This window comes from Argiope bruennichi, chromosome 1, assembly GCF_947563725.1.
Source record: "Argiope bruennichi chromosome 1, qqArgBrue1.1, whole genome shotgun sequence".
Classification (NCBI taxonomy): domain Eukaryota; kingdom Metazoa; phylum Arthropoda; class Arachnida; order Araneae; family Araneidae; genus Argiope; species Argiope bruennichi.
The window spans coordinates 15621240-15642239 of NC_079151.1; the positions used below are offsets into that span (position 1 = coordinate 15621240).

At 27.2% G+C, this 21000-nt stretch overlaps 1 protein-coding gene across 1 annotated transcript; it reads left to right on the forward strand.

Annotated features, from left to right (window-relative positions):
• The first annotated feature begins 6318 nt into the window (after positions 1–6318).
• Positions 6319–20989, forward strand: LOC129964720 (E3 ubiquitin-protein ligase RNF13-like). The gene is made up of 10 exons (XM_056079124.1): positions 6319–6521; positions 6851–6966; positions 9295–9372; positions 10970–11098; positions 12634–12703; positions 14185–14278; positions 14725–14848; positions 16402–16495; positions 18468–18548; positions 19247–20989. Exons 2-10 carry the CDS (start codon positions 6898–6900, stop codon positions 19708–19710), a joined length of 1203 nt encoding a protein of 400 aa, XP_055935099.1. The 5' UTR covers positions 6319–6521; positions 6851–6897; the 3' UTR covers positions 19711–20989.
• The last annotated feature ends 11 nt before the right edge of the window (positions 20990–21000 follow it).

A 21000-nucleotide genomic window follows, 5' to 3' on the forward strand; every position in this document is an offset into this window, starting at 1 on the left:
GGTCTATTGTATTGGCTGACTGAGGCCCAAATCTAGTGGGGGTGGACGGTGCTATAATGTCTAATCCGGCCTGAAGGGCGAATGATTTTAGGGAATTACCTTTTGGGCAGTTACGCTTACAATCCCAGCTAACGTGGACTTCCTCGTAGCTTCTGAGTCCCCGTCTTTTATAGTTCCGGGAGGCGGGGCTAGAATCTTCTGACCAATCAGGGCGTATCTGAGTGTATCTCTGTTATTACTGGATGGATCATGAAACTTCTAGAACTTTCTGGTATTATCCATTTAGTCGCCAAACTCGCCAAATTCACCGCCAAGTCGCCAAATGGTCGCCAAGCTCTCAGGTCATTGACGTGGCAGCCGCTCAGCTCAGATCTTACAACGGTCTTTCTTACGGTGATACTAGCCGTGATGGGAAGCAAATTACAAGTTTGTAACAATACTCTTATCATGGAGACTATATAAAATGAATGTAGAAACTAAATTCAAAAGATTTTATAAAAGATATATCCTGAAATCCAGAATAATTAATAAAAAATATTCGATGTTTACACCAAATCTATTTTTTTTTTTAAATATAGTCACCTATCTAAAATAATTTTTAATAAGGACTGCAACAAAGAGAAGAGATTCAGATGTGTTTCGAATAAGCTCCCGTGCACGATGAAAATTTTTTTTTTTAATTTGAAGATGAACGATATAGAATGTGAAAAGATATAAATGTTATTATTTCTAAAAACGCTGAAAAAAATATTTTGTAAATATGTGAATAAACTTACAATTTCATGTAATGTTTAGTAAGATATGAAAAATACACATGTGAAAAATGGATTGCTTAAACATAACATTTTTCAATGTATATTTAGACTTAAAAAAATATGCATTTTATTCAGAAACTATTGTAACTTGAATACGAACTCTTCTATCTTCAATTTTAGACACGTGTTCTTATCGTTAAGTACTTTTATCCATTCAAAGCTTATGCATATTAATATTCCTCTCCAAAACGGTTTTTTTTTTTCCTCCTTGCTGTATGAATAGGTTTTTATTAGCTCCTTCGCATACAACGACAATTTTGACTCCCACATAGAAATACCAAATTTTTAACTTTAAATCAGCAATTAAGTGAAAATATTAAGTAATATAAAATGCAAAAAATCACTTTAAAATGGATTTTAATAAAAGTTCAATGCACACTTGGATAAGCTCTTTTAGTGTTCATATTCAACGCTACTATATTACATAGATTTATTTTTTTGTCGTCAATTGCAGTTGATAATATTTCATTAGTGAAATAACTGTAACTTAATAAATTAGTTTGCAAAAAACAAATATTTTACAGCTAAATAGACTTAATTTACAGTTATATAATTTACTTACTCTGGTGATTTATAGTAAATTTATATAATTTGACTGCATATTACAGAAGTGTAGTGAGAAAAAAAGGTTTTATTAAATTTAGTTTAACTACTAACCATATTTTAGTCAGAAAATTCTCATAGTGAAATAAGTAAAATAAACTTACAAATTCATTACCGATGAAGTAACAATGGGAACAGAGGTGGCGGTAGAGATTTGCCGACGGCGGGGGGGGGGGGGGCAAGACAAATCCGACAGGGGGGCAAGCCCAATATCTTTAATTTGGCTTCAAAATAACTCATAATAATTAAGTTTACATTTAATTAAAGAAAATCAAGTGTTATTTAATTCTTTTTTATTCAAATGCTGATCCTTTTTTTTTCGTTGTTAAAACTTTATAAAAGTATTTGTAAAAAAACAGGTTCTCAGTTTCTTGAGATCTCAGTTTCTTCTCAGACTCTTGAGATTTAATTTCTCTGCCATCTAATTTTAGAAAAAATATAGTCATATTCCATTCTAGATTGTAGTATATAGATAGAAACACGGATTGTAATAGAATGACGTGTCATGCTAAATGGAAAAATGCATACTCTTACTATTTTATATCAGAAGTTATATAAAATGAATGTTGAAACAAAAAGTTTTATAAAAGTAACTGTTTTAGAAATACAGAATAATAAATAAAAAATATTCGATGTTTTCTTCAAAAACCGATTTTTCTGCTTAGTCCCCTACCTAAAATATTTGTTAAGTAAGGATTGCAACAACCAGCAAGAATTAAGATGTATTTCGAATCCGAGGAAAATAAGAACACGTATTCAACAAAAATTTACTATAGTTCGGACACGAACAATATAGAATGCAGAAAAGATACAATATGTTGTTTTTTAAGAAGGCAGGAGAAAATATTTTGTAAATATATGTACAAAATTACAATTTTATGTAAGATATGAAAAATATTCTTATGAATAATGGACTGCTTCAACACTAGATCCCCCTTGTATTTATTTTTCTATATACTTAACCTATCTTCATTTTTATCACCATTATATATCACCTATATATTCACCTATCTTCATTTTTATTTATGCACTTTCTGACTATTCTATGTACTATTAAGTACTTTCTTAATTTGAAGTTATTACAAGCTAATATTCCGACCAAAACGTAAGTTTTATCCCCTCAGTTGCATGCATGGGCTTTTTTTAACCCCTTCATATACAATGGCGAGTCTAACTCGCGTATGGAATTATTTAATTTTTAATTTTAAATCTGCAATTAAGTGAAAGTATTAAGTAATTTAAAACGCTAAAATCATTTGAAAACGCATCATTACCTCAAATGCCCTTATATTTTTCTGGGGATTAAGATAACGATAATTGTCCCAAATAAGATCTGTCATCTAATTAGGAAATTAAGTAAATTTGTATATCAAGGGGCTAATGTGTTATTTATGAATATTCTAAGAATAACTATTTTAATCCTCTCTTTATCAAGACATCTTTATTGAAAGTCTATTAAAAATTTAGAAGCATCTGAAATTATATACTTTTTACCGATAATAGTAATTGAAAGAAAAGTATATATAAATGATACATTCTCCAATTACATAGTCATAATATTGAATGCAGAGTCTTAAGCATTTAGGTAGTAATTTATTTTTAAAAAATTAGTACATACTTGGATACCTTTTTTAGTGTAGCTAAAAAGCTACCATACCAAAAATATTTTTTTTGTCGTCAACTACAGTCGGTAATATTTCTTTAGTGTAATAATTGCAGCATGATAAATTAGATTGCAAAAGAAGGCAGATATTTTATTGTTAAATGGATTTAATTTACAATTATACAATTTACTTACTCCAGTGATTTATAATGAATTCACATAATTTGGTTACAGCAAAATAACTCTTCTTAGCATGCATACTCACAAGAGTGTCAAAAGAAAACAATGTTTTTTTTTTGTTGTTGTTTTTTTAATTTAGTTAGATTTTAGTCAGGCAATTATCAGAGTGAAATGAATAAAATAAATTTATGAATTCGTTACCGAGGAAGTAACAATTATATGAATAAGATGATGATTAATTTTAGAACTTGGATTTGAATTATGAATTATGGAAAACAACTCTATCGTCCTATTCATGAATAATATAAAAGCTTCAATTTCTCTAATAATTCCACTGGCAGGTAATCGAAGTGCCCGATAAAAACATTTTTTTTTTTCATAATCTATGATAAAATCTTAGCCGAAGGATAATTATTAGTCGGAAAAAATGTGACGTCGTATTCATTTGCCAGATTATTGACTATTCAGCTAAACATAGTAAAAATTATATGCTGAATGAACATTATGACATTTAAATAAAATGACTGAGAATTTGGACTCGTCGACATCCCTTCGTATTGAATTCTTAGTCGACCGATCAAATTTTTTGACATAATGCGACATGTCTTTGTTTTATACACCTGTCATCTTGTCGGTTATATTGCCAAAAATAGTGCAAATTAAAAGCTTGATAAGCGACATTTGAATCAAATGTCTGAAAATCTGTGGATATATTCTTCGACATTCATCATATTTAGTTCATCGTGGGCCGCCCAAAAGTTATCGGCAGAATGCGGTATCTTATTCGCTTTTCGAATATATTGTCAAATCTAATGCAAATTATAAGCTAAGTGAACGACATTTCAATCAAATGTCTGAAAATCTGCGTATTTAACATATTCGACACTCACCACATTGAATTTAATCGACCGATCAAAAATTGCTAGCAAAATGAGAATATCACCTTGTCAATATCTTATTCACTTGTTACCTTGTCCGTTATATTGCCAAAAGTAGTACAAATTATAAGCTTAATGAAAGACATTTGAATCAGATACCTGAAAATCTGCGAACTTAATGTCTTCGACATCCATTGCATTCAGTTCTTAGTTTGGTCTATCAAAAATTGTTCGCAAAATACGGCATATTATTGACCTACCGCCCTATCGATTATTGACCCCCCCCCTTGATTTTGCCAAATATAGCCGAAACATTTTAACCATTACTTGGATATTTCGATCGTTAACTTTAAGGTAGATTTTAAATAATCATATTCGATAATGCTCAACTCTATACAACCATTATGAAATGATGAACACTTTTGCCGACGAAACTCTGAATTTCTCGCCGACGGGGGGGGCAAGAGGCTGCCGACAGGGGGCAATTGCCCCCCTTGCCCCCCTGCTACCGCCGCCTCTGAATGGGAAGAATAAAATGACGATTCTTTTTCGAACTATTCACTATTAATGCAAAATATAAAAAGCTTCGATTTCTCTAATAATTCCACTGACAAATAATGGAAATAGTGGATGGAAACAATTTTTTTTATAAACCATGATACCATCTTAGCCGAAAGACAAAGAAAAGTCGACAAAAATGTGGCGTCTAATTCACTTACGAGATTGTTGATTAAGCTGCTAAATATCGCGGAAATTATAAACTGAATGAACGACATTTGAATGAAATGTCTGAGACTCCACGGACTTAACGTCGTCAACATCCATAGAATTGAGTGTTTAGTTGTCCGACCAATAACTGTTGGCAAAATACGATATCTTATTCACCTTTCCCCTTTATACTTTCAAAAGTTGCCCAAATTATAAGCTAAATGAATGACATTTAAATCAAAAGTTTGAAAATCTGAGGACTTAACAGCGTCGACATCTGTAATTTGATTTCTTAAACGACGGACCAAAAATTTGAAATCTTATTGACATTACGCTGTCAATTATTTTGCTAAATGTAGTTCAACAATTTAAAACGTATCTCCACTAACGTCAACCAACTACTTAACGTATCTCCCACCTAAGAAAGTGGGGAGGGGGAGGGACAAACAGTTGCAGACATAGGAAAATTGCCGATCTATGTAGAGGAAGAACATGAACCAGCTACTAAAGATGGATTTAGGCATTTCTCAAGGCTGCTCTTTTAATAATTTCAGATCTCAGCACATTTTAAACATGTTTCTGCTTTCATTTGGGATTAATGATTTTTATTTGATTAATTTCCCGTAGTGTGATACGAAACTTCGGAAGCATCCTTCATTGAAGTAGTATAAAAAGATCAAGGAAAAGCATTCCTGCTGGTAAATGAATATACTTTTATTTACAATCATAAAGAGATTAAGGAAAAATTAAGCGAAATTGCAGTTGAACCAATATTTGAAGATAATCGTTATTGCATATAAATAAGCCGTTAGTGCATATAAATAAGCCGTATGGTTTTAAAATTATATTGATTTTCAATAATTTGAAAGTAGTTCCAGCCAATTTTTTTAAAGCAAAATTCTTCAAATTTCCAATGGAAACTACTCTATGCTGTTTCTAGTTCCCAGAAAAACATTTCTGCATCTCGAATTAAATCCTTGAAAATTTTTATCAATTTTTAAAGCTTATTATAAATTTATTGCTTCATTAACATTCCTACATAGTATACATAAGAATATTTTCGGGGACTCAAAATTGCTGTCTTTTTTTTTAAAACAAGATTTTAGGCTATCCTTGAAAACACATTTTTGATCTCGCTTTCGAATCTCTTTTTTCCAAAATAATTCTTCAGTTCAAGAATTTTTTTTTTTTTTTTGCTATATTTTAAATCTTTATTTTCTTATATTCTGTATCTGCTTCTGACCCTTTTCAGACCGTCATCACAACTATAATTCACTCATAACAGTAAGTGAAATAATTTGTTTCTCTTTGCATCTGATAATTTTTAGTCTAACTGGTAAACTTCTGCTGCAAATGCAACTTAATCATGATTAGCAAGCATTGACTTCTAGTAATCGAGAGGGTCCTAGAAATCTTAGTGAATGTTGCCTTACTTCGGTCCATTTACGTATACTGTTATTCTGCCAGGTAAGCCTCATACGAGACTGAAGTATGTATATAGGAAGTTTACTACTCAACACAAAAGAAACTTTGTTTTTGTTAGGAAAAGTATCCCCAGATGAAAATATTTGTTACGTGATAAAATTATAAATTTTGGTTTAGTTTTCTAAGTTCGTACATTTTAGTGTAATTTGTATTTCTTATTTAATTTCTATCCAAAATTTTAAATTATTTTAATGGCTGACCATCTATTGCTTTTTCATGCGACTAAATCTGTGGAATGGTAGTGGAATTGTAAGTGAAATAAAAATGAAATTGGCATTATAAATTTATGAAGAAAATTGTTTTCTTTTATCTCAAGTTTGTCTATAAATTCCAAGCGTAAAATTTAAATGTTAAAAATAATTTTAAACATTGTTGAAGTTAGAATATGCATTGCACATATTGCGGAAGTACTGAGATTGTCATTTTGAATCACATGAATTCCATATGAGTTATTTTCGTCGATTACAGCTGTTGCAATTTTATTTATGCAATTGCAGTATGATAAAATGCACTTTCTTTTATAGTGACTGATTTAAGTACATAGAAAATCTGTATTTTATTTGGTTTTTGTGTACTAGGATTTGGCCTTGAAAAAGTTTAAGTGGAAGTGAGACATCTGATTAAAATGATTTGTTCCGTTCATGTCATATGCTTTTTAGTTGCATTACATCTTGTTGGTGCCACTATAGAAGTAGTAAGTTGTTTTCAAAACTATTTATTCTAATTTTTTTATCAAGTGTTTATTTTATTAAATATTAATTTTATATTATTATTAAAGTGGAAAATTTGCGAAAAAAATATTTTTACATAATACTTTTCTGTAATTTTTGGCTTTAAAAATATTTTTTTGTAGAGAATAAAGGGCTAAATCAAGATTATTTCAAAAATTTCATGATCATAAGTTAATTAATTTAATATAAAATGTTTCATTTGTAGAGATTGATATAAAACAATATAATTATTATTTATTGGATTTTTAAAGTTAAAACAAATCAAAATCATGACTAAAATTTACTGTAAATATTCTTCAGCTCATTGTTTTAAGTTTTATCTTTATGAAAAGTAATGTTTTGTTGTTAATATATTATGGATTTTATTCTTTTGCCATTTTTGAATGTTGCATAAATAAATCAGTATTAGTAAAAAGAATAGTAATAATTTATATTGAATGCTACCTCGATACTGTTATATATTAATTCTGTAATTTTTGTTCTATTTGAATATTCTTTGGGAGGGATCATACAAATGTTTTATTTCTGCAAGGTAATTCTAAAAGTCTTTCAAATGTTGAAAGTTGTTGTTAAATTTATGAAAGGATATACTGTTAATTAAATTTTTTAATGTTTAATGGTTCTTCGTGATTGATTTTTTTTTAAAATCTTCAATCTGTCTATATATAATAATTATCTATATATAATGACAAATATATAGAAAAATGTAAAAATAGTCATCTGTTTAACTTTTAATTTCTTACTATTTCTTTAAATATATATTTTGGTCATATTATTTGATTGAATTGAAATACAAATTTTTACTACCAAATTTGAAATTTCAGTGAATATTTTCTTTTGTTTAGAATCAAACGCTTGTCTCAGTTGGGATAAAATTTATCCTTTATAATTTGAATCCTTCATGTATATATAATATAAACTTTTCTATCTTTTCACATTAAATGATTAAAATGTGCATTATATAATGTTTAATTGTGTGGTGTTTTTTTTTTTTTTTTTTTCATGCTATATAGAATCTTTTTATATTGAATATTAAGTGACTTAACTCGTTTCAGAATTATAGTCAGTTGTATTTCATACCTTTGCTTCTTGCCACATTAAATAAACTTTTCCTCTATTTGAATTTATAACTTATTTTAAATATTTTATGTATTAAACTTTAACTGATATATTTAAAATTGTCTTCTATTTATGTTAGAATTAATCAAGGGAATCTTATTTGCATAGATCTCAGTTTAAATGTACTGATTTTTCTAAATTTTTATTTAATAGCATTTGCTTATGTTTTCTACTAGATTTTTATTTTCTTTTTATTAATAAATGTATCCACCAACATAAATGTTTTCAGTGTATGCTGAAAACATTAATGGCTCAATAAATGATGTAGACTTTAAATTTCAAATTTTTACAGTGTATAATTTTAGATTTTTAGTTCTTATGCAGAATCTGAATTTTTTTGGGGGGTGGGGGCTTTTATTTGAGGATCATTTTACTTTTTTATATTAGTCAAAAACTAAGAAATAACTCAATGGCTGTGAGAAATTTGGGCTAAATGTAATCACATTGTAGACTGGAGATAATAGCTTCATGTGGCATGTCACAGAGCAACATTTAGTGATAAAGCTGGATATATGCCATCATGTTTGCATAAATTCGCTATTGTGATTGGAAAAAAAAATTCTGTGAAAATATGCTTAAAGATTGAATCAATTATTTATATTTCATAGGCGGTAAATATTTTTTTAAATTGTAAAAAAATGATGAGTCTAGAGAGAGACAGAGAGTAAAAGGATAGATGATAATTCTGTGTATTTTGTATTAAAATTATTGAGTGTACTGCTGATTTAATTGCTTGTTTTAATGCTGTATATCAAATATTTTTTGGTAAAATTTTGTTTAATTTTCCTGTTTGGAGTTCTGGCCAAAAAAAGTTTTAGAGAAAGTTTTTATTTTTATGAACTGTATATTATAAAAATGTCTAGTTATCTGAGTACTTTTTAGTAGTTAAAATTATTTAAACTTTATTTACTTTGTATTTATGCTGTAGTAAGTAAATTAGTTTTATTTAAAACTCCTTGTGAAATAAGTTTTATTTTGTTAATTCTGTTAGTATTTGAAGTTGATTCATTTTAGTATTAAATATGATTTTGAAGAAAATTAATGAAGAAAAATATTATAATCTATGCAGTTTAAAAGAAATATGTGTATGACTGATTCTTATTGAATAAATTTTTGTGTTAATAAAAGTATTCTAATAATTTGCATGTGGTTGTTTGTTTTTTCCGTGACAGTTTGATCGTTTTGGAAGAAAAGTTGATACTTTCCAAGATAGGGAAGCAGCTTTTGATGATGACTTTGTTACGATGGAGGTAATTTCTTAAAAATGTAATTGTAATAATGCCTTTCAACATCAAAATATTTCTTTATAATATCTCTTACTTATATTTTAGCATCTAGTATTTGAAATATTTTGGTATGTGCTGTCAATACCTAATAAAATGTTATGTAATTGTGACAGACTTTATCTATTAGAGCTTTCACCTGCATATGTTTGAATTTTGATATGCTGATAAGCTATTGATATCACCATTTGATAAAAGTTGTGATAAATCTAACAAAAATATGTGAATCATTATAAAGAAGTATATTTTAAGAATCTGCAATATTTCATCTATTTAATGTTTTAACAACAAAGAATGATAGTTTAATTGCCAATTAAAATTATTTAAAATTGTGCTTTCTTACCTTAAATTTTGTAAAATGAAATATCAAAAAAAGTTGTTGGTTAACCTTAACTTTTCAGAGGTTATTAGACTTTAACGATTAAATTTTTATTTTTGTAATAAATTTAGACGGTTTGAGGATTTTTAATATCATAACGTTTAAAATAAGAATTTTTTGCTTTTATGCAATTGAAACTGTAACAGTTTATTTGATACAAGACTTTTCAGATCAGTCCTTCTTCTATAAAGGATGTTAGTTTAACATTATTTTTAATATATTTTACAGTAGCACCTTGTATTTTGATATTTTGAGAAAATAAAAAATTATTGAAATTTTCATATCTAATTATTTTATTATAACCCGGATTATTTTATACATATAGAATGATTACACTTAAAAATATTAAAACTAGCATATTTATAAATTTAAAAAATACTTTTTTTTCATAATGTGAAGATTTATAATTGCAACAAACTGAACAATCTTGAAATATTGATTTAAGTATTTTAAAAATATATTACAAATATTTATTGTTGAAATTATTTTTATTATAAGAAGGTGAAATGGCTCTAAAACAATCTTTTAACATTACATATTAATAAATATGATCCCATCCAAACTGTTTATCTTTATTTTTTAAACATCAATGTTTGAAATTAGTTAAAATTGCACAATCAGCTTCAGTTTGATTTTCCAAATTTCATTTGCTTGAAAATAACTATAAATAGATATTTATTCATCACCTTTGATAAAATCATGATATGTACAAAGAAAGCAAATTCTGAATGGATGAAGGTGGGAAATTAAACAAATATTTTAATTTACAATAAATAGAAAGCTCCCTCCTGCCCTCCCTGCTGAAGATAAACTGACAAATACATGCCTTTTGATCTTTCATATTGGAATTCACTTATTGATCAATGTTGTAATTAAATAACTATCTTGGCTGAAATGATTGGGGTAATGCTTAAAAGTTTTAGGTGTTTTAAATGATTGAATGTTATCTAATATAAAAATCAGTTATGAAATAATCTGATAATTTTGTGCATTATAACTGCTGTTTGTGAGTAATTATATTTTAATAATAAAATTACTCAAGCATGTATGATATATAATAAAATATCTTAAAGTTTTTATTTAAAAAAAATAATTTACTTTTATATAACAGGTTCTTAACTATATTATAGTTTTTTTTAACTGAGTGATTGCTTTTGTACCAATATTTAAAGTATATTTCTTTAGGGATATGTTGTATCTGCTGATCCTCCTGATGCTTGCAAAAGTATTGCTCCTCCAACATTCTTGACAAATTTTACAATGGGCAAATTTGTACTTATCAATGGTACTAGTGAATGTGGACTTACAACTAAGGTATTGATGCATATTTTTTATCTGAAACTTTTTTAATGTGCTAAGTTCTGTAATTTAGATTGTAATTAACATTTTGCTATATACTTGAAGACCTTTTAAAAAGGACGAAAATTTTACAAATATATAAATCATGACTTTAAAAAAAAATTACTTAGTACTTCAGATTATTAAAAACATTTTATTACAGTATATATTATTTTCAATATTTGTTAGAATTATTTTCAATATTGTGTTTGATGCAGCATGGCCAAAAATGGCTTTTGTACTATAAAACCAAACCAATGTTTCTTAGAAAATTTATTAATAATGTTATATTTTTCATTCTAAATTTTGCTGCTCAGTAGTTTAGATATCTTAAAATAATTTATTTTGTATAATTTTTTGACTTAATAGATCCTTGCATATTTGTAGCATATATAAAAGTTGAGATTTTTTTTTTTTTTTTCCCATAAAAGAAAAGCTCCATAAACAAATACATTGAAAGATTAACTTTGATACTATTTCCCCTACCTCCATACTGGACAGATATTTTGTAGATAAGCAACAATCATGATTATACCTTTGGTATCAAAAACACACTTCCACACACACACACAAACATATTTGCATCTTATTGTTGTAGGTTTCTGTTCTAAGATTTTGAATACAGGTGTGGTTGCCTTTAGAGTGGCATTTTTTTTTTCAGTTTTAGTTTTCTTTTATAAATTTTTAATTAAATTGATGACTTTACATGTGATAAACAATTATATGTGTATTTTAAAAATAAATTATATTAGAAATTTTTAGTTTTAAAGATATGTTCTTGCTGTATGTAGCTTAATTTTTAATTGTATAAAGTTGTATAAAACATCTTACTTGATATTGTCATACACAAGAAAAGTTAATCAATGTTAACTCATAAAGTAAAGCAATTGGAAAATAAACTGTGTTAAAGTAAAAAGCAACTTGATATTTGAAATAGATAAAATATTATTTTCATTTCATGAATCAAAGATTTGTAAAGGTTTGAGCCATTTTTATTAAGTTCTGTACTACAAAAATCAGCAACTTGCAGGGTTTTGCATGGTTTTTATGATTCTGCATGTACTGAATAATGTTGATCTTTTTAAATGTATTAATTATTTCCCCGAATTTTATATTTTTTCTAGGTAAGATAATTAAAACAGTAGAGATAATTTTAAATTATATCTTGTATAATTTTTGTATAGTAAGAAATTATATTTTGTACATTAGAAAAGAAATCCAAATTTCAAAAGAAAAAGAAAAATTTAGAGGAAGTTACAAACAATCTTACTGTACAAAATTTTTATAGTTGAAGATTTTGCTGTATAGTGAAATTATTTTCGTTATTTGGGCAGAAAAGATGTATATTATTTGTGTTTATGAAAATTACCAAGTTCAGAATAAAGTTAGTTATAAGGAAGGGGGAAAAAATGAAAAGAAATTATCATTATACTTCTGCATTAATATTGAATTTAATTATTATAATAATTATGAAGATTTTTGGCATTGATTAAATGAATCTATATTTTTAGGTACGAAATGCAGAGAAAGCAGGCTATGATGTTGCCATAATGTATATGCCATTTGAATACATTCATATTGGTAAATCTATGTTCATTTCATAATTAAAATGAATTACATAAAGTTTTTATTAAAAATACACTGAATGAAGTATTTACTTTGAAATATTTTCATTATCAAGTTGAATATTCAATTTTTTTTTAAAGGGGGAAAGATTTTTCCTCTTGGAATGACTTATTTAAAATGTTCATGTTAATAGTTTTGTGTTATATTATTCACTTGCTACTATTTCTTCTACCATTGGAATGCGGTAAAGTCAGATGAAATGATATATTTGTGATCATTTAAAAAAAATTATACTGTATTTCAGAATTCATTTAGAAATATATTTCTTTTGTATAAAAATGTGTGATATAGATAACTTAATTCCATAAAAACTGTGCATAAATTCTGTCATGGCAATGTAGGGCAAATCGGGTAATTATATCTCATCAATTGCTGCCGTTTTAGGAATGAATTGCCAAATTGTCTGGGAAGGAGATGATCTTAAAAAGAAGGAAAATCTTTAATTGATAGTTAAATTTGATTAAAAATGATTAAAAAAATCATTGAGAGTTGAGATTATTTGCATCATCTCAATGTTATATAAAACTTATGATTTGCCATCTATTTTAATTTACAAACTACCTGGTACTATTCCTCAGAAAATGTCATATATGGCTCATGTTTTACAAATCATATGCTTCTGATTCCATGTAAAGAAAGTAATTTTTTTCATTGCAAATGAGTACAAAAAATCTTGAGATCAAAAGAATTCAGCTTTATAGAAATAATCTGTATATTTTAAGATGAGACAATACCAGAGATGCATAAAACAATCATGATAAATATTATTTTCTACCTAAATATAAAGCTGCAAGACTAATTTGTTTGTATATATTAATAATAGCTATTTTTGATTACTAATTTTATTATCGAAACTGCTTCTGTTGGGAATAGCACCTACAATGTTCAGATTGGTGAATCCTTCTGATTTAACTGTGTAAATTAATAATTCAGTTGAAGGTGTTCTTATAATATTTAACCAATGAACAGTGTAATATCATATTTATTTTTATGTGTTTCAAATACAATTTTACATTTGTATCTATATCAGGTATGGTTTGAAACTTAAATAAGTAATAATTCTTCCAGATTTTAATTTGAAGTTATCCTATGTAAAAGCTTAAGTCATCTTTATTTATGTTTCATGGAATACATTGGTTCACATAACATCTAAATCTATTGAAACAGTTTTCTTGGAATATATATTTCCTTTAATGGTGAAGGTTTTTTTAGTTTTTGTGGGTATGGCTCTTTTAAACTTCTTTACTGTTTGTTTTACTCACCAAGAGATAAATTATGTAATGATCTCCTGTAAGTAATACCCAGACCAATGTACTTAGACCAACTATTAGATATTCAACCATTAGTGCATAATACAAGTTATTGCATCATTTTGATAATTGCTTGTTCTGGTCACATTAAAAAAATATCTTACAATTTATTTTTCGTACCCATAGTTCCTTTCCCAATACTTCAACCCACTATTGAGGTATTGTTTGTTTCATATGAGGATGGAATCATTCTGCGAAGCAACTATGTGTACAACAACAGGTATGCACATTTTGATTAATGCATATAAATTTCAAATTTTTTTTCCAGAAAATCTGAATTTTCTCTAACTGGCTAAATTTTATCTCTTATTCATGAAATATTTATTCTTATCTCTAATCAAAGGCTTATAAATGGATACCATTCCATTATGAGTTAGATCAATGGTTTATGAGTGTTAGGTCATAGTACATTTATTTACATTTTATTATATATACTTTAAAAAATCATTTTAACTTACCTATGCTAATTTAATACGAACATCTGAAATATTAATATTTTCCTCTTTTCTTTCTATAATTGCAGAGGCAGATTGAGATATGTCTCAATTATAAATCTATTATGTATTTTGTAAGACATTTGAGAATCAGTCTGAAAATTAATAATAAAATTGAGATCATAAAAAAAAATTGAGTTTTAAAAAATAAATTGAATGCCTTTTGTTTCAGCTATGAATATAACTATCGAGTGAGAATAAGACCTAATACTCCTGACATCACTTATTATATGTATTTGTTTGGAGCAGTAATTGGAGTCTGCTTTTTTGTCATGTTACTTTTCATGATGTGCCTGGTAAGTAATACAGACATTTGTATTATGTCAATGAATAATTTAAACTTTTTGGATGCTCAGAAATAGATTTAAATGTAAATATTGAAATAACTAATGTAATTGAAAATAGAATAAAACCCAACAATGAAAAAAATTATGTAAAATTTTTCTTTAGATAATTATTCAGATGAGGATGGATGCTATGAAAGTATCTTTCAAATTTATTAGTCACAGGTTAAGAGGATCAAAAGAATTAGCTTTTTCCTAATTTCTTATTCTAGAAAGAAAATTTTAAAGGCAACTTAAAGACTATATACCGGTGTATTTCTTCGTTTTACACATATGGAGTAAATACATGAAGAATTGCAAATGTGAAAAATAGACTTTTATACCCAACAACTTGTTTGCATGTAGTGTTTTATATACTGGTATTAATTCCTCATCTAGAATTTCACATAAAAATCACACTTAAAGCTATTTAAAAATTCTTTTGTGGAGACTTTGACATAATTGGATTAATAATTCATATGTTTGGACTTTCCTCTTAAGCATAATGCTATGAAAAAATTTATTTAAAAAATTGTACTTTTTTTAAGGTATTATTGAAAAATATTTTAGTGAATGAAAAGATTATGATGACCTGGTGGTAAAGTTTTGGCTTCGGGATTAGAAGATTCAGGTTTGAGATCCATTCTATTGAAGAACCACTATCTAAGTGGTTCTGGTGTATATTAAATCCTTTAGGCCAAAGGATTCTGTTCATTATCTATGTATTTAGTGTACAAAAGAAATAAAAACCATGAATTTACTATATCCCAAAATTTAGAAGATAGATGAACTAAATATTTATGCCTTTAATAATGGTATTATGTTATGAGACTGTCTCCATTTGAAAGATTCTGTACATGGTTATTCTTTATTAATTTAAAAAAAGCAATTTTTTTTTTTTTTTTTTTACTTAATGCAATAAAAATTGAGCTACATGCGCTCTGCTGTACATTGGAAGAAAAAAAAAAAGCGTATACTGCAGATATATGCTTTGAGGATATTAATAAACCATAATTTTCTATAAATTGTTTGACACCTGAAAAAAACCCGTTAAAAACCTTGTCGGGCTCATGATAAAACTTATTTTCATCTATGTTATCGCATCCTATTTAAGTTGTGCTTAATTTATTTATAATGCATTGTTTTCTGGTTTTCTACCAGCTGACTGAATCTAAAAGTTTGAATTATCAATCTAACACTTGATTGTGGTAGTGTGGACTGTATTATTTATATTTATTAAATGCATAAAAAAATTTTAAGCATTATAGACATCTGGCTCAACTCACATATGCATATCCTTAATGAAAGCCTTGTAACGAGAATAAGAAACAGAATAACTTGTAGTGAATACTACAAGTATACAAGCGTCATCATATGTTTGGCCACAACAAACAGTGCATACAAATTTAAAAAAAAAAAAAAAAAAAAAAAACTACAATAGCTCATATTTTACTGTAAAAAAATGTAAAATTAAAAAAAAAATTTGTAAATATTTATTTTATAATCTTTTAATTATTGCTTTGCAGCTTATTAAATGTATACAAGAGAAACGAAGAAGTCGACGTAATAGATTATCTAGTCGTCAAATTAAACAGATCCCTACAGCAAAGTTCTCAAAAGGTAACTTTGTCACTGTATCTTGCAATTCAACATTAAGGTTTTTATGAATATGTGATGAAAAGATATTCAAACTTTTAACAAGTAATTTTTTTACACTAAATGAAATGTATTTTTGAATTGATGAGCAAATGCAAATTTATGAGCTGCTGCAAATGTAAATATTTACCCATTCCATAATTTTTTGTTCAATATAAAAATAAAAAATTCTTTCATAAAAAAAAAGTTTTGATGAATTTGGTGTTTTAATGTTTGGAATCTCACTTTAAAAAAAATTATAATGGCATTTTCAAAGTTTTTATATGATTTCAAATAAAAATCTTATAAGATTTTTGCTGAAGTGCTTGGTATTCCTTATATCTGTATTTAGACTCTTTCTTTTCTTTCTGAGTAGAATGAAAGATGTTGCTGAATATTTAATTCAATAGCGAAGGAAAAATCATTCAGCTGTTTTTTACTGAAAAGAATTAAAGTTATTGTTAGTAATGTCTAAACATTTTCTAGGTTTCTTTAATTCAACTCGGAAAAATATATTGTAAGTATATCAGACTCTAATGATCACTGCTCCATTTAATGTTTTCTACTTGTTAACATACCAAGCCATGTATAAGGAGGTTAGAAGGTTTTTTTTGTTGTTGTTGTTGGAGTTATTTTTTTATAAATTCCAGATTTTGCATAATCTGGAGTACAAAATTCTTTGACCCATTCAAATTTTTTAATATCATGGGTGATTTTGTAAATGTGTTATTTAATTGTTACAGAGTTATTGACAAAATGAAGAATGTTCTTAATGAACGAATGAGCTCCAACGTCTTTCTGAGAAGGGAGGAAGGATCCATTTACTTTTTTTCTTCTTATTATCAAGTTCCAGATAAAACATTTCATTGATTTACCATGTCATTAGTTAAAAAGTTGACAAATGCTAATTTGGTTTGATCTCTAATGAAAAGTGCAGCGGTTAAAAAAATGTAGTAAAATGTGAAAGGGAAGTTGCTAGATGATAAAATAAGTGGAAATTCATTTAATTTCTGCTTAAAATTGATTATTTCCTAATGTAAAAAAACGAGGACTCTTGCTTCCTCTTTTAATATTTAATCTGTATTTATTTAAAGATAATTATCGTCTTAAACCCCTGTTTGTATAGATGCAAGTGGAAAGAAATGCTCACACAGGATAGAACTTGGCAAGTACTGACTGTGAAGGCAGGCCTGAGCATTTTTCTCACTAAGCTTAATATAAAATAAATTTCCTTAAAATTTATATTATAATCCATAAGAAATGCACTTTGGATAAAAATCAGTTTTTAAATGTTATAATAATTGACTCATTTATAACAGAAAAAAAAAATTTTAATACTTCCTATTTAATATTTTAAAAAATTCTAGCGCATTCTTTAATCATTGATTCTAAATTATCTCCTTACATATTGATACAGGTCCTTGTTAGAATAACTTCCATAACATCCCGTCCCAAATGAAAGGAGAAATTATGAATAACTGTTTATAAATGAGCATGTGTTTTTCTCTGCCCTCATCTCATGTTTTTGTTTTTATTTGCAAAAATCTAGTGTTTCACTGACGATTGCAAAACAAAGTTTGACTTTGGAGAGAGAAATTCTTATATATAGGACCAGTCTTTTGAAAGAAACATGGACTAATAACAGTATCTTGTAGAACACATTTCATTCTGAAAGCTTAAAGTACCTGTGCATCAATAATGTTGCAGATCAAATTCTACCATAAAACAAGGATGTTGCATTCAGTCCTAACAGGAATCTAGCACTAATGCATCATTTGTCCTGAAGGAGTTGAGACAGTAGGAAAATGATATTAAGATATTGCTGTAAACTTAAGAATTTTCTTTTCAAAAATATATTAAACAGTTGTTTTCCTGTTTATGATTGATTTTTGTTGCCATTTTTATTTGAAAGTGGGTGTATTTTAATTCCTTTTAGTAAAAATTTCTTTATTTGCAGGAGATCAGTATGATGTTTGTGCAATATGTTTAGAGGATTATAATGAAGGGGATAAGCTGAGAATTTTACCTTGTTCTCATGGTAATATTTTCAAATATTTTTATTGCAATATATATAATAAATAATCATTTTCCTAATTCAAACACACTTCTCTATATTAATTTTATTTCTGGTTGCCTTAAACTCATTAGAAGAAGATACTGAAAGTAAAATAAAATTCTAATGTTTATATGTAATTTTCTTACATGTAAGTAATAAGCTAGATTATATGTAAGTAAGCTAGCTTTCTTACATATAATCTAGTGTAACTATCTCCTGAACACATAATAAATGAATTACTTGTACACCATCTAATATTGAAATTTGTGTTTTTATTTAATAAATAGTCAGATTGTAAATTTTTTTATACATTTTAGAAATAATTTTTGCAAAAGAAAACATTTTGCAAAATTTATAACTATTGATTTCTATAGTTATTTATGGACAGGTTGTTATCTACTGACATATGTAGTTATCAATTAGGTAAGGATATATATTTTATAAATATTTTTTGCCAATACCATGCAAGGCCATTTAAGGAATGGGAAGTGTTACCCAGGGTCTGCCATTTTATTTAGGGAAAGGGGAAGATAAAATTTAATTGAAAAATATGCTAGAAAGTTTTGGGGGGATTCCTCTTGCTGTTCATAATTTTTTATCTTGGATTTTATTATGTAGGATAAAATTATCAATGAAACCCATTGTTATTATTATTAACCTACTGCTATCTTTATTCTTAGCATATCATGCAAAGTGCATAGATCCCTGGTTAATGAATAACAGGCGCAACTGTCCTCTCTGCAAACGAAAGATTACATTCGGTGAATCTGATGAGAGTGATTCTGAAGATTCAGAACTCACTTCCCCTGCTGAAAACACACCTCTTTTGACATCTCCATCCAATCGAAGCCAGTCTTGGGGAACCTTTGGTGCTGCTTCAACATCAAATCAACCTGATGGCAGTGGTCCTTCGTCTTTACCCGGTAACTATCAACAGTTCAATGCTGCATCTTCACCAGAAAGTGACACATCATCAGAAAACCACTTCTTGTCTGCAGATGAATCTGAGAATCTACTTCCTCCTTCCCATCATTCAGTGAATAATCCTGTGCCTTATGATCGGAGAGTTGTTATCGCTGTAAATCTTGCTGGTAACAATATCAATAATGATGCTGAAAATGACCAAAGAGGTCTTATTGTCTGAGTGTCTTTGTTGCTATTGTTTTATACCTGTGTATCAGCAGTATCTGCTTATAATCATATATTCTATTCTCGAGTCCAATAAAAAAACCTTCCATTTTGAAATACATACTTCAAAAATTTAAAGCAAATTTCTTAGTTCTATAGTGGTTGGCATTGTAGCCTTTTTTATGTGTAATTTAGATTTGTATTGTATATATGTGAACTGAAACAAGTGTAAACATGTCAGTCCTGAAAAGAGCTGGCATAATAATGGCGATTGTTTTGTTTGTTATGTTGTCATTCTTTTTTTTTTTTTTTTAATTTCAAAATATTTTTTGAACTTTTGTTTCTGTATTTTACTTCTGAATTCCTATTATTGTGTTGTATTTTATTTTTAAGAAGCATTCCTCTGCCATAGTGGAACTACGAATTATCAGAATGGCATGGCATGGCATATGTGTATTTAAATGTATCATATAGTTTAATATTAGATTTGTGTTATTAATCAGAATTTTAGCATTTCAAAGATACTGTATTGCTTATGATAGTGTAGAAGGGACTTTTGATGTAAATTTTAGAAATGTTCCTCTCTCATCCATGAAGTATGCTTTTATACAGTTTTTATTAATACTAATTCAAGGTGTAAATTAAAATTGTAAATAATGATGACACATAATTTTTATTTTCATATTTTCAAATTGTTCCTATTTTTTATTTTCTTGTTCTAAAACTAGTATAAGCCAATAAAATGATTTATCCTATAAATATTCTGTATAGTAATTCAGAATATTTTAGGTATATGAATATGTATTTTTATTAATATAAAATTTAGATGCACATAAAAACTATACTTTAGCATATCATCATAAATGAGCGAATGAATTTTATATTTGAAATTTCAGAATTTTTCGTTTTAAAAATCACTGAAGTTGATTCCCCCCCCCCTTAAAACTATTTTGTAATATTAAAGTGATTTTACTTTGATGAAATATATCTTTTTCTGATCACTTAGTAAATAATTGATTTTATATATACTAAAAAATTGTATTGTATTAAATATTTAAAAAAATTATGACTGAGCTTCTTAAACTATCCTTTCAAAAATGAAACTAATTGAATAAAAATAAAATTGCTATTATAGTTCTTTTTTAATATTTCATTTAAACCAATTTTTAAAAATTCATTAAGGAATTATTGATTGTAAGACTTTTCAGGCCTTTTATATTGATATGAGATTCATTTATAAGTCTGCTATATAAGTCATTATCTATATATCATTTATAAGTCTGCCTTGTTAGCATTATGATAAAAA

Bases quoted from the DNA above. Each gene is read 5' to 3' on its own strand.
- LOC129964720 (XM_056079124.1), top strand. From the start codon at position 6,898: ATGATTTGTTCCGTTCATGTCATATGCTTTTTAGTTGCATTACATCTT. The intron at 6,967-9,294 runs GTAAGTTGTTTT...TTTCCGTGACAG, and splicing joins TTGGTGCCACTATAGAAGTA to TTTGATCGTTTTGGAAGAAA. The intron at 18,549-19,246 runs GTAATATTTTCA...CTTTATTCTTAG, and splicing joins AATTTTACCTTGTTCTCATG to CATATCATGCAAAGTGCATA.